Source organism: Garra rufa, chromosome 8, assembly GCF_049309525.1.
Source record: "Garra rufa chromosome 8, GarRuf1.0, whole genome shotgun sequence".
Lineage (NCBI taxonomy): Eukaryota > Metazoa > Chordata > Actinopteri > Cypriniformes > Cyprinidae > Garra > Garra rufa.
In genome coordinates, this window is record NC_133368.1 from 22,325,598 (window position 1) to 22,339,720 (window position 14,123).

At 38.3% G+C, this 14,123-nt stretch overlaps 1 protein-coding gene across 8 annotated transcripts in view; it reads right to left on the reverse strand.

Moving 5' to 3' along the window:
* lmo7a (LIM domain 7a) overlaps positions 1 to 14,123 on the reverse strand; it is a 65,811-nt gene that overhangs the window by 18,335 nt on the left and 33,353 nt on the right. For 6 of the 8 annotated variants that reach the window (XM_073846070.1, XM_073846069.1, XM_073846068.1 and 3 more), the window contains exons 8-16: positions 12,507 to 12,747; positions 11,813 to 12,103; positions 11,316 to 11,585; positions 9,948 to 10,103; positions 7,067 to 7,798; positions 4,693 to 4,722; positions 2,708 to 2,834; positions 2,127 to 2,284; positions 1,250 to 1,877 (exon numbers count right to left, since the gene is read on the reverse strand). In XM_073846070.1, the coding sequence (XP_073702171.1) occupies positions 1,250 to 1,877; positions 2,127 to 2,284; positions 2,708 to 2,834; positions 4,693 to 4,722; positions 7,067 to 7,798; positions 9,948 to 10,103; positions 11,316 to 11,585; positions 11,813 to 12,103; positions 12,507 to 12,747 (2,633 nt within the window). The remainder of the gene's footprint in view (positions 1 to 1,249; positions 1,878 to 2,126; positions 2,285 to 2,707; positions 2,835 to 4,692; positions 4,723 to 7,066; positions 7,799 to 9,947; positions 10,104 to 11,315; positions 11,586 to 11,812; positions 12,104 to 12,506; positions 12,748 to 14,123) is intronic. The other 2 variants (XM_073846074.1, XM_073846075.1) reach the window with 2 other exon arrangements.

Here is a 14,123-nt window from a genome sequence, read left to right on the forward strand (position 1 = left end):
CTCACAACAGCTTGTCAATGAAAGTCAATCGGGCATCGAAGGAGCCATGTAAATAAATCACTGTTTTACGCCATTTACGAGGCACAAAGTAGCTCCACACTTCATTGGTAGACTTCCAAGGGCCCTGACATTTAAAACGAGACATTGAGAACTCAGAAAAAGCACCGGTAGTTTATTTACAAGTAGATTTATACAGACAGTACCTGCAAGAAGTTTAGCGCCCGCCGCCATCTTAAATGTAGGCACGATAAGTCGAGTGTCGAGCACCAAGGAATTTATCAGCTTATCAACGTATCAGGTTGTAGTTTCCGTGGTGTTCGACACTCGACTTAGCGTGCCTACATTTAAGATGGCGGCGGGCGCTAAACTTCTTGCAGGTACTGTCTGTATAAATCTACTTGTAAATAAACTACCGGTGCTTTTTCTGAGTTCTCAATGTCTCGTTTTAAATGTCAGGGCCCTTGGAAGTCTACCAATGAAGTGTGGAGCTACTTTGTGCCTCGTAAATGGCGTAAAACAGTGATTTATTTACATGGCTCCTTCGATGCCCGATTGACTTTCATTGACAAGCTGTTGTGAGCATCGGCTAACTGACCCCAGATTTCGGACAGCAGTGGACAAGACGAGATGAGATATGCAAGGTACGTTTACACTCGGTATCATGATTCAATACACTTTAGGTCAAAATCACACCGGAGTTCTCCTTTAAGTTCTTGGCAATGCACATTACCAATCAAAAAAGTTTTGATATATTTATGGTAATAAAATGTACAACATATCTTCATAAAACATGATCTTTACTTAATATCCTAATGATTTTTGGCATAAAAGAAAAATTGGTAATTTTGACCCATATAATGTATTGTTGGCTATTGCTACAAATATACCTGTGCTACCTTAAGATTGGTTTTGTGGTCCAGGGTCCCATATTCCTTTAAATAACAACCTTGTTACTCACATTTGTTGTGTTTAGTAGTTATCATTAAAAATCTATGGAGAAAATTTATGAATTTTTACTTCCAGGACCGGACTGTTGCACTCCATAATGACATATGCTTTCTCAAAAATCAGACTTTTATTTTATAGTTTTACTTTCAGGGGTGTAACTTAGTTATATGCTTTATAATTCATATGAGCTGTAATTACATCAGTATTTCATTGTAAACTGATCACACACTACGGTGAGCAGCACAACGATCTTACAGAATAAAAACAGGTCATGATGTTTGAGACCATCAGGCCCACTCACCGTGAATGCTCTGGGAAGAGAAGCGATTCGGTTGGACTGTGTGCCGAATGGCCTGGGCGTGACTACAGAGGTGATTCTTGCGCTATCTGATCTCTGGTAGCTCCTGGGGAGGGAGGCAGAAACATGATCCAGCCCAGACGGCTTTGTATCCATTGAATTGGGTTTATACAAAGAGCTAATGGGGCCGCTGGAGTTCTCGACTGGCTTAGTGTTGCTAATCAACTCCGAGCTGCTGGGTTTACTGACGATGGTGGGCTTGATCGTGCTGGTGGGCTTAATCAGGCTGGTTTTGCTGTAGGAGAACGAAGGAACTGGATCGTCCAGAAGGCTTCGGGTCGTTGTCTGGCTCTCCTCAATGTTGTTTTTCATTGTGAGTGGGATCTCCGGGCTGGAGCGATCATATTTGGTAGGAAAATCTGTCTGATCTGATGCCAGAGTGCCAGCGACAGGTTCCTTTTCTCTCAGAGATGGTATGGAGGGTACTGAAGGTTTGTCCTTGGGGGTGTAAGGGGTGTCAACAGTGTAGCTACGTGCTGGCAGAGTTCTTCTTCTGGGTACAGGTTCTTCGAAGACATCATCAGAGATGGAGTTAAAGCTGTCCCTGTAGTTGCTGTGCTCTCGGCTCTCTCTGAAAAGGGGCAGGAGCGAGAGAGGCAGGACAAGAACCGCGATTAGATTACACTTTTACACTGAGCAGACAACGGATCAGAGAAAGTAGAACAGACTTCACTCTCTGCGCTAACAGCAGGCAACACAATGACAAAAGCAACAGTGACAGTGACTTTTCATCATAGTAAATAAAAATTAAAGCATTCAGTTCAATTAAAAGCTGTTTAAGCTTCACACAACTATTTGATTTAATGGAATTTATGTTCACCTCTCATCCTGCATTTCCTTGAAGGTCTTTGATTTCCTGCTGCTGCTGCTGCTGATGCTGCTGCCTGAAGTGATCTGCTCGATCTGTTCCCTCTCCTCTTTCTTCTTCACAATTTCAGAATTCACACTCTTGCGCTTATTCTTCCACTTTGTAAGATCCTGCAGGGACGAGAAGAAAGAGGCTCAGCCTCCATAACTAGAGCACAGGTGCTTATTCATAAGCAGTAACGGTAGGAGGGACGGTTGAGGGGAAGGGTGGAGAGACACAAGGACAGATTGAGAAGTGAGGGAGGACTAGATTTTGCCGGTGTCCTATTTTGCCTGTTTGGCTCCACCCAACTCCTTTTCCCGTGTGATTTAGGGGCCTGTATATGACCTAAATGCTGTACTGAAGCTTGGTCCAACCACATCCACACTACAAAGTACCACTGAACAGTTCCAGACTACTTCTTATTGATGTGATTGTGTGACTTGAAGTAGTCAAGGCCCTTATGAGGAAATCTTAAGTTTTATTGAACCACTGGCCAAACAGCTGCAGCTATAAACACGATCAATAACAAAACCATGTGATCCGATACTCACATCTTGCCACCTATCCTCATTCTCCTTCAACCGAGCACGCATCTTCTGCATCTCTTCAACGCGCACCTCCAACGACATGTGGCTGAGGTTCAACTCGCCGTCAGTGATGTCGCTCACTGATTTGCTCCTGAAAACGGATGATTTTCAAAAAACATTAGTAGTCATATTAACTCCTTAAAGGAGTAGTTCACTTCCAGAACTTCCAGAAAATTTTCCGTTTACTCACCCCCATGTCATCCAATATGTTCATGTCTGTCTTTCTTCAGTCGAAAAAAAAAAGGTTTTTGAGGAAAACATTCCAGGATTTTTCTCCATATAGTGGACTTCAGTGGTGGCCACCGCGTTGAAGGTCCAAATTGCTTGTTTTAACGCAGCTTCAAAGAGCTCTACACAATCCCAGCCAAGGAATATGGGTCTTATCTAGCAAAACGATCAGCCATTTTCAAAGAAAAATTATATAATTATAATACTTTTTTACCACAAATGCTCACGTGACGTAGGCGAAAGTACCGACAAAGGCAAAAGAAAGTCAAACAGCCTTTACAAAAAGGTAAAACAATGATGCCAGGTGATTTTAAAGTTGGAGGATAAAATGACATTTTCTTTTAGTTTTTCGCCCCACCCCACTTTTTTGAACCAAAGTACAAAGGACAGATTTTTCCGACATGATTATGCAATGCGTGAAGATGTGCATCGCAGAGCTAGTGCAAGACATGCATTTGTGGCTAAAAAGCACAGATTTTTTTTTTTTCTTTAAAGAACATGACCAATCGTTTCACAAGATAAGACCTTTATTCTTTCGCTGGGATTGTGTAGACACCGCAAAAAAAGTCTTATCTTACATCGTTTTTTTTGTCTTGTTTTTAGTCAAAATATCTAAAAATTCTTAAATTAAGATGCACTAAATAAGCTAAATGATGTAAGATATTTAGTCTTGTTTCCAGGGGAAAAAAACTAAATTAATTTGTATTTGTAAAATTATCTGCCAGTGGGGTAAGTAAAATACTCTTGTTTTCAGAATATTTTATTTACCCAACTGGCAGATCATTTTACTTGTTTCCATGGAGAAAAAAAGCTAAATTAAGCGCATTTTGCTTAAAACAAGACTAAATATCTTACGTCATTTTGCTTATCTAGTAAGTTCATCTTAATTTAAGAATTTTCTATATATTCTGACAGGAAACAACACAAAAATACTTTGTAGTGGAGCTCTTTGAAGCTGCACTGAAACTGCAATTTGGAATTTAAACCTGTTGGCCACCATTGAAGTCCACTCTATGGAGAAAAATCCTAGAATGCTTTCCTCAAAAAACCTAACTTCTTTGCGACTGAAGAAAGAAAGTCATGAACATCTTGGATGACATGGGGGTGAGTAATTTATCAGGAAATTTTCATTCTGAAAGTGAAAAGCCATGCACCAGGATTTAATGAATTGTAGCCATTCAGCTTTGTGACATAAGCAAAAGTGTTACAGCTCTCATCAAGCAATCATACATGACAGAAATTTACAAGACAAAATATTAAAGGGTTAGTAAAACAGCAGGCATGTCCCGAATATCCTTCAAGCCACAATTAGTTGTCTTAATAGACAACTAATAAGTTGTCACATATGTTATGTAACAACTCAATGGGTTAAAATTCCATGAGTGACGTATTCAATCACTTCCACTCATGTGTCTTACCTCTGAGAGCATGATACTTCTGCATTACAGAAATACCTGTGCTTCTCATGCTCTAGATTTTTCCAGAACGACACGACTGAACACAGAATTGGGTTACATTAGCCAGCAGTGTGTTATCTGTAGTCTACACTGCTTTTGAAGTGAAAGTCTTTGGGCAGCAGCCCATGGGGATCAAAGCATTGTGAGTACATTGTGAGTGTCAGTGCTTAATATAGGGGAGAGCAGAGGAAACAAAGGCCTACGCAGCAGGCGTGACCACACACACATACAAACGTGCTGTTCCTGCACAAGGCCACAACTCACCCTTCACTATCAGAGTTTTTCTGGAGGATTCTAGGGAACCAAAGAGAACCACAACAACAAGTCATATATTGGTGTGATGATTGACAGTTTTTATTGACTGACCAATAAAGATCAGTAAAGTGTTGTACGCTCACCAAGTTTGCATTTTTTGATCAAAATACAGTAAAAAAATGTAGAAGTGTGACATTTTATACAACTGAAAAGAACTGTTTTCAACATTATAAATGTCTTCACTGTCACTTTTGATCAATTTAATGCAACCTTGCTGAATATAAGTATTACATTTTGACTGATCTTAAACTTTTAAAAAGTAGTGTTTACAGTATGTCAAGAGCTTAGCCACACCGCTTCAGTTATGATCAAGTGCATAATAGTTATTTATTTTACAGTACACAGTCATGCCTCAACATTCAGTTAATTCTCTGATTACAGATCTGGCTGTCTGACTTGGTTTAGGTATAGTTTAAGGTGGAATGACATCACTGGAAACTTGTAGAATTCCCCACCAATCCCAGTGTGGTTGCACTTTTTAATGCCCCAACATTACATGGACTCTGATCAAATGAAATGTTGTACTTGGGATTCAAGTGCTAGGTGTGTTTCCATGGTCACATAAGTGTAAGTTCCAGCTTTCACAGGATCACAAGGGTGTGGGGAATTTGGAGCTAAAGTGCATTGTAAGCTCCCTCGTAAAGAGTGAATGTGTCTGACTGGATTATTTATAGACATTGCTCAGGTTTTAAAATCCCACCACAGCTTAGCTGGATACACTCGCACCTTATAAAGCCTGTTAGGATCCTTTTACTTTAACGAAAGCCACAGTAGTGGAATCTGTACATGATGTTTCAGTTTCTTAGATGCATCAATCACCAGAACTTTTAGTCTTTTTATTGAACACAATCACAAATGCAATTCACAGGTAATTGGTCAGTCTCTCCAAAGACAAAAACAGTCTATTTAAGGGAAAAATAACTTTCTTTGGTGTTCCTGCAAAAAGCAAAGCTTATGCATCTTTATACAATTATGTTACAGCTGAGGTCAAAAGTTTACTCCCCCTTTCAGAATCTGCAAAATGTTAATTATTTTACCAAAATATGAGGAATCATTCAAAATGCATGTTATTGTTTGTTTAGTACTGACCTGAATAAGATATTTCAGATGATGTTTACATATAGTCCACAAGAGAAAATAATGTTCTTCAAAAAAAATCCCTCAGGTCTCACAAATTCTTTGATTTTTCAGATTTTTTTTGTGTATTTGGTAAAAAAAAAAAAGTACACATATCAATTCTGTTCAAAAGTTTTCACCCCCAGCTATTAATGCATAATTTTGCCTTCTGAAGCATCAGTGTCAGTTTGAACCTTCTGTAATCATACAGTAATTGTTGAAAAGGGTTCAAATACACAAAAACACTGGAAAACCAAAGAATTTGTGGGACCTGAAGGATTTTTCTGAAGAACAGCAGGCAGTTTAACTGTTCAGGACAAACAAGGGACTCATGAACAACTATCATTAAACAAAAACACACTTCAGGTAACATTTTTCAGGTAACAACACAGTATTAAGAATCAAGGGGATGATTCAGGTCACTACTAAATAAACAATAACATGCATTTGTATGATCCCTGTTATTTTGGTAAAATAATTAAGATTCTGAAGATTCTGAAACTTTTGACCTCAACTGTAATAGTTAAACAAATTATAAAAATCTCTAAAATGATTTTTGTAATTAAATAAAGGAAACTTAAAGTTATTTGAAATATGTACCAATGACCAAATAAATAAATAAACCATTTATCCACCTTATTTTTCTTCACAAAAGTAAGCGTTAATGTGCTAGACTTCCTTTGCTAAAGGTAAATAACCAGAAGAATAAGTGCATTAAACAGCAAAATTACTTGTACTAGAAAAAAAGTGTATTTATGATTACACTAATAAATTAAAATAATATGATAAAAAATATAAGAACTGTTCATGTACAGTTAAAACTACTGGAAGAGGCTGACGCCAGAAGCCTTGCATGTTCAAATTAAAAATGTCTGTATCCGCTCTTATATTAAAAGTAAGGTGGATAAAACACAGTATGGATCAAATTTCAATGCTGAGATCCATTTTGAGATCAAGACTTCAAAAATGAGTGCACATTTTGTAGCAAGTCCAACATAATTCAAGAGAAAAAACAAATATCTCCCTGTTACAATCATTCACCAAGTGGTAGGTCTCATGCAATCAAAGTCACACCCATATTAAACTCACAAACATCTGCCATTGCCAGTGTAAGATCATAGTTAACATGAGAATGGGAAAAGTACACCGCAGCTGAGATCACGATGACAAACGCACACAGGCATTTCTGCAGGCTCAGAAACCTAACCTCTCCACCATGAGCCTCTTCCGGTATCGCACACGGCTGGCCTCTCTGATGGCTTGCCATTTCTGCATATCTTCCTCACTGCAAGAGAAAGAAACACTAGGAGCTCCGCTTTCCTCCTTTCCTTGGGTATTTAAAGCTCTTAGCTTCCTAAGTAGCATATCATCTGTTTTCAGGTGCTGTTCTGCTCCGTCTTTAATCTCTGGCCTGGTATTGCGCTGTTTGGGTTCAACTGGGTCACACATCAGCTTGGCCTGCAGTTTTGGTGGCAAAGCCCATGCTTCTGGAATAGGAACAGGGTGGTAGTTATCAGGGGCCCCAGACAGAGGGCGATGAATGATTTGCTGTTGAGCCCTTCGAAAAACCACATCATCTTTTTCAATGTCAGGATAAATGGGTTCGCTCTCACGGCGGGGCTGAATTACCACCATGACGTCGGCCTCTGATCTGCGGCGAGGCACCAGGAAGTTGCCATACTTCAACTTGGCCAGGTCATCGCTCGAGTGGAAGGTTTTTGTACGTCGTGTGAACATATCGTCATTTTCCAAATCAGGCAGGATGTCGGCAGAAACGTTGTAAGGGTCGTTAGGGTGCTCACGCCCAAGGAGGGGACGCTTTTCGCATTTTATGAGTCTGGGGCCAGAGGCGGGATCCGGTCTGGGCCAAAAATCAGGGGGTTTTAACTTATGCAGCTCAGCACTCTGCTGAGCAACCGTGAGGGGTTGCGTTTGAGAACTGTGGTAAATGAAAGGAGAAAAGAGTAAAGAAATGATTCAGAACATGCAAGGGGACAGTAGGAAATGCAAGTGTAAAAATTAGTAAGCAAGAGTAGTGCATGCGGGAGGATGCAGCTAACCATGTGATATATAAATAACAGCAGCATTATGTGGACTCTATTTGCTCTGGATAACATTACTATAAAGTTATATTTGCTAAAAGTTACATACAAGTCAGTATTTTTAAGAATCTTGATACAGGCCATACTTAATTTCATAGTGATCACAACTGTTAAAGGGATAGTTCATCCAAAAATGAAAATTCTGTGAAAATTACTCACCCTCATGTAGTTCCAAACCCATAAGACTTTCGTTTACCTTCAGAAGACAAATTAAGGTATTTTTGACGAAATCCAAAAGCTTTTTGACCCTGCATTGACAGCAAAGCAATGCCCAGAAAGGTAGTAAGGACATCATTAAAATGTCCATGTAAAATATTATAAAATAGGTTTTTCCTGTCTATGCAGGGTCGGAAAACTTTTGGATTTTATTAAAAACATCTTAATTTGTGTTCTAAAGATGAATGAAAGTCTTACAGGTTTGGAACAACATAAGTAACTAATGATCGAATTTTTATTTTTGGGTGAACTATCCCTTTAAGGCAGACAAATGATTATAACTACAACAATAACTACTGTATAAAGTTTTAATAATTGTTCTAATTTCCACACCACAACTATAATGCTAATGACACAAAGGAATCACTTTCAAAAAAATTTTTTTTAAATAAAAACACTAAAAGCCAATTAGAATCCCTCTGACTCTAAAGTGCTCGAGCATTTAAAGCGGCAAAAAAGTAACTACTTTGTGTACTTAAAATAAACATAATGTTATCATGTGTTGGTGTTGATGCCAATATAGTTTTTATTATAGTTATCGTTTTTGGTGTAAACGGGCCTTGAAGCTCCAAAAAATGCACCAAAATAGATCCACAAAAGTGGTCCAGACAATGATTTCATACTATTCCACATCTTCTGAAGTCATATGATAGCTTTGTGTGAGGAACAGACTAAAATTTAAGTTATTATTTACTGACAGTCTTCCTCTTCAAGTCAGTTGTGACAAATCATTCAAGAGCTGCTTTAGCCAGATCGCTGTGTTTGTAAAGCAATTGATCAGTCAGATTTATAAACTGAATCAGCTGTATTCACTGAAACCCAAAGAAATGAATATTTTACTGATCTGGTTCTTGAATTCAACTCACTGACTCATTACATAATATAGGGCCAGCACAAACTGTCTTTTGGCATTAAAATAGTACTGTCAGGATTTACTAAAGATGCCAAGTGTAGAATTACCCCCGAAAAGGTGTGGACACAGTTATTTTTACACCTGACCTTATTGAATATGCATTTTGTACAGTAGGTGTTTCCCTTTCAGACACAAAATTTATGGGAGGAGAGTATTAAAATGAATCACGCAATGCGATTTACTAACATTTGCGCTTGTCAAATTACTGGTATTTGCAGCATTATTTAACGCCCAAAAAACAGAAGAAGGTGGTAATTTGTGCTGCTCTTGGTAGATTGCGCTGCTCATTACGGAAATTATCTGGCTGTGTCTGTGTTCTTTAATGTGTGCATTGTTAGTAAAACATGCATATAATGTTCCCCTCCCATTAGCGCTTTTAAGGAATTGCGCTCTTAATGCTAACTTGCCCTGTTTAGTAAAACTGGCCCAGAGTCTCAATTATCTTTAAAGGAACAGCTTAATGGTAGGCCTTATTGGATAGCTTTGTCCTCTTCTCACAAAAATCGTATGGCTACAGAAGACTTGTAAAGAGTTTCATAAACCATTTTCAGTGTCATTTTTTGGAGTTATGAACAGTGTTTGGTTGGGAAAGTGCAGCACGAAGATTAAACTTTTTAGGTAAACTGTCCTAAATTATGAATGTTGATATTATACTGATGAACCTTCTCACCATTTCCATTTGGATACAAATGCACTTAATTGGTGAGATCATTAAGATTCATGATGATGATTTTGAATAAAAAAACACTACATATTAGTAAGCACCAGTTCATACATTTATTAGAACATGAGGAGAAGCTGTTTGGGGGAAGTGAGTAGATGTCCAGTCCTAACGCATATGCGGCTGTGATAAGGACCTGAGTGTGGGAGTGAGGCAGGACTGAGCAAGGCCTTCAGGTGCATGGGAGTGAGAGGAAGGGGGTTCAGACTGAGTGCGAGAGAAAGTAGGCACAGAGAGCCAGGGGTTGACGTCACCGTCTGATTCTTCAGAGGACGAACCTGACTTCTTGTGGCTGGAAAATGTGAGGTGAAAGAGCACAGAGAAAGACGAGAAGAAAGGTTAGCAACCATCACCACAAAGAAGACAGAGAGGTAACAGAGAAGCTTTAGTGACATTAGAAGTAAATAAGCCAAAATGAAACCTCAGGGATTACAGTGCAACAAAAGTATTTGGACGTTTAAGCCACACTTTTAAAGGAATAGTTCAGCCAAAAATGAATTTTGCCATCATTTACTCACCCTCATGTCATTCCAAACCGAAGTTTCTATCTTATGTTGAACACAAAAGATATTTTGAAGAACCAAAGTGTTTTTGGTCACCATTGACTTCCATAGTAGGGAAAGAAATACTATGGTAATCAATGAGGACCAACTGTTTGATTACCATCATTCGTCAAAATATCTTCTTTTGTGTTCAACATAAGAAAGAAACTCAAACAGCTTTGGAGGACATGAGGGTGAGTAAATGACAACATTTTCAATTTCAATTCAATGTTCAAATTTCATTTTTTGGTCGAACTATCCCTTTAAAAATATATTAATGTATGATCAAAACTAGTTTTCTGCTCAAAATTAAGATTAAAACTAACTTGGTCAAAATTTGGTTGGTCGATTTTGTGGAACATGTCCATATAACAGGTCTAGGATCATTTGATTGCAGATGCCAAATCATTTTGTAATATTTTATCTATGCAATCTACAAATTTAAGTGTGACCTAAGTGGCCAAATACTGTACTTTTTTGGAGTCAGTGTATTGCCAGAAATGTCTTTACAGTGTATTAGAAATTAATATCTGAACACCTAATGGACTAATTGAGAGGGCTGGGAATTGAGAACAGTAAAAAATACTGTAACTCCAGTTTATTTTTTAATTTTCATGAACAGTTGCCAATTACAATGATATGAATTGATGATTTATTTTGACTTTATTCTGTTAATATCTGAAACTCTTACAAGTTACAAGACAACAGCGCCTTACTGGACTAAATGCAGTAAGAACTGTCATTTTCCAAATATTTTCCATTCTTTCTTTCCTCAAAATTTCTTCCATTCATTCCTCAAAAATGATGAAATATGGTCAGGAACCAGAGAATCTGAATCTCTGGAAAGAACCAGAATCATTAACGTTCTTTATGATTCCCTCTCTTTCTGCATTCACATGTTTATTCATTTTAATTATTTGCAGTACGTTTTTTCTGTTTTTTTGCCTCAGTACCGGACAGACCTGAAACCTTGGATCTTCCTGTACCAAGGCCTGCGCTGGGAGCCAAGTTTGATCTTCTTCACGTGTGCATCCTCCTCAGGTGTCCAGAACTTGGGCAGATATTTATCAAAAGGCACTGTTGCAGACGGTTGAGGCGTCAGGCCTACTTTACGGGTATAGAGATCATCTTGAACGGGATCAGCATAGCCAAACTCGTCATCCTCTTCTTCAGAGTCATCATAAATGCAGACACCAGCAGATGCAGGTCTCCTGTAAGCCTGTGACTGACTGCTGCTCAAAAGACAGCCATTTATGTTACATACTGCCAATGATCAATGCACAGCAAACCATCCATGATTAACAAGCACAGCAAACCAAATATAAGGAAAAACATTTGAAAAAGTCCACGCTATAGGTTGAAAATCAAGCGAAATAATGACATCACAGCAACAAAGAAAATCCAAAGTTAGCACTGATAAAATGGCAAACAGATGCATGTCAGTGATGCCAGTTCTGACCTGAGATGGGTCAATGCCTGTCGGGGCACATTACTGACAACCACCTGTGACCTGGTGGTACAAGGGACAGCAGCTCCCTCCAGCTGGGTCATGGGTATGGCAAAGTTGGTCGGAGCGACAGGAGAAGGGCTGTGAAATCTACGGCTAGCAAGGTCATCTAGAACCACGTCAGGGTCCGGTCGGTCTGCATCCGAATCACTGCTCTCATACACATAGGCCAAAGACGGGTGAGCAGCCGTCTGGGATTTCAACCCGGTGATAGATGAAGGGTCTGAACCTGCCCTCTCATGACTGGGACATACCACCAATGATTGTCACAAAAGCACAATGCCAGGAAATAGTGGGATAAATAAGCAAACAATGAGAACGTTTATATTCCAAAAGAAGGAATATAACGATAATGAATACTGAAAAAGTGACTGACCAAGAATTCTCTTGAGTTCTCTTTTAAAACTTTTTCTTACAAACTTCTGAAAATTCTGAAAAGCTATAGAGACTAAAGAAAAAGTTGCTCTCATTAAAATTTTCTATCCAATGGTCTCCTTAGAGAAAAACCAAACCTACAGACAAACATTTTCTGCAAGCATGGTCTGGATAACACTGTATATCATTGGTCACCTTTCACCAAAGTAGGTGAATATTTACCGTCCATTGAAAGCCCCACTATGATTTGTAAAGTGTAGACTTGCATTACCTAGTAAAAGTGCCATCATCTTCTGTGAACATAGGGCTGGCCCAGCTTCTTCGGTTGTCGTCATCTCGCTCTGCGCGTTTCTTGCGTAATGGTGCTGGAACGTAGCCTGACTGCTTGTCCTTTGTTGGTAGGAACTGATTAAACTGAGTAGGGGTCTTTGGTGCTATGACCAGTGAACGGCGGTATTCTTTATTTTCTGACATCGTGAAGCTCAGATCTGCTTCAGGGTCACTGCCACAATCTGGAGAAACAGCACAAAGAGCCAGAAGTTTGAGCATACAGTATAAACACACACACACACACACACACACACACACACACACCCATGATTGTTTTTCTATCTTGGTGGGGACTTTCCATCGACTTTCATTGTTTTCATACTGAGCTAATGATGTTTTCTAACCCATAACCCTTACTCTAACACTTACAGAATGTAATGGAATAACTTCTTTGGATTTTCATATGGTTTACATTCACCTTGCAGAATCTGCTAAATGTTATTTTGCCAAAACAAAAGGGCTCATACAAAATGCATGTTATTTTTTATTTAGTACTGACCTGAATAAGATATTTCACTGAACAGTTAAACTGTCCGCTGTTCTTCAGAAAAATCCTTTAGGTCCCACAAATTATTTGTTTGTTTTTTTCAGGATTTTTGTGTATTTGAACCCTTCCAACAATAACTGTATGATTTTGAGATCCATCTTTTTACACTGAGGACAACTGAGAGCAGTTCAAACACTCACCGATGCTCCAGAAGGACAAACAATACATTAAGAGCCAGGGGTGTAAACTTTTGAACAGAACAAAGATTTTTTTATTTTGCCTTAATATCATACTTTTTTCATGTAATATGGCCCTTTAGACGCTGCAGAAGATTCTTATGTGTTTCCAAGAAGACAGAATAAGTTACATTTAACCTGATTTTCAAATTCAAAAAATGTTCAACCCCTGGCTCTTAATGCATAAATTTCCCTTCTGAAGCATCAGTGAGCATTTGAACCTTCTGTAATAGCTACATATGAGTCCCTCAGTTGTCCTCAGTGTGAAAAGATGGATCATTCAGGTAACAACTTGCATATGTAAACTTTTGAACAGGGTCATTTTCATAAATTCAACTATTATTTTCTCTTGTGGACTATACGTATTTTATGTGAAATATCTTATTCAGGTCAGTAATAAATAAAAGTTAACATGCATTTTGTATGATCCCTCTTATTTTGGTCAAATAATTATCATGTTGCAGATTCTGCAAGGTGTATGTAAACATTTGAGCTCAACTGTATTTATGAAGCCATTTTTTTAATAGATGTTAGATGTAGATGAATTTACTTATTTATTCAATGTTTTACTATCCTTATGTGGACAAAATTTGATCCACACAAAATACACAGTGCAAAATTGAATTTTCTTCAACAGAATTTATTTTACACAGAAATCTAATTTCTTAAAGCAAGAAAAGATACCAGTATGATTCTAAAGAATCAACTGACACTGAAGACTGGAGCAATGGCTGCTGAAAATATATATTTGCCATCACAGGAATCAGTTACATTTTAAAATAGCAAAGTTATTTTACTGCTGTTATTATTGTTTTACTGCATTTTTGATTAAATA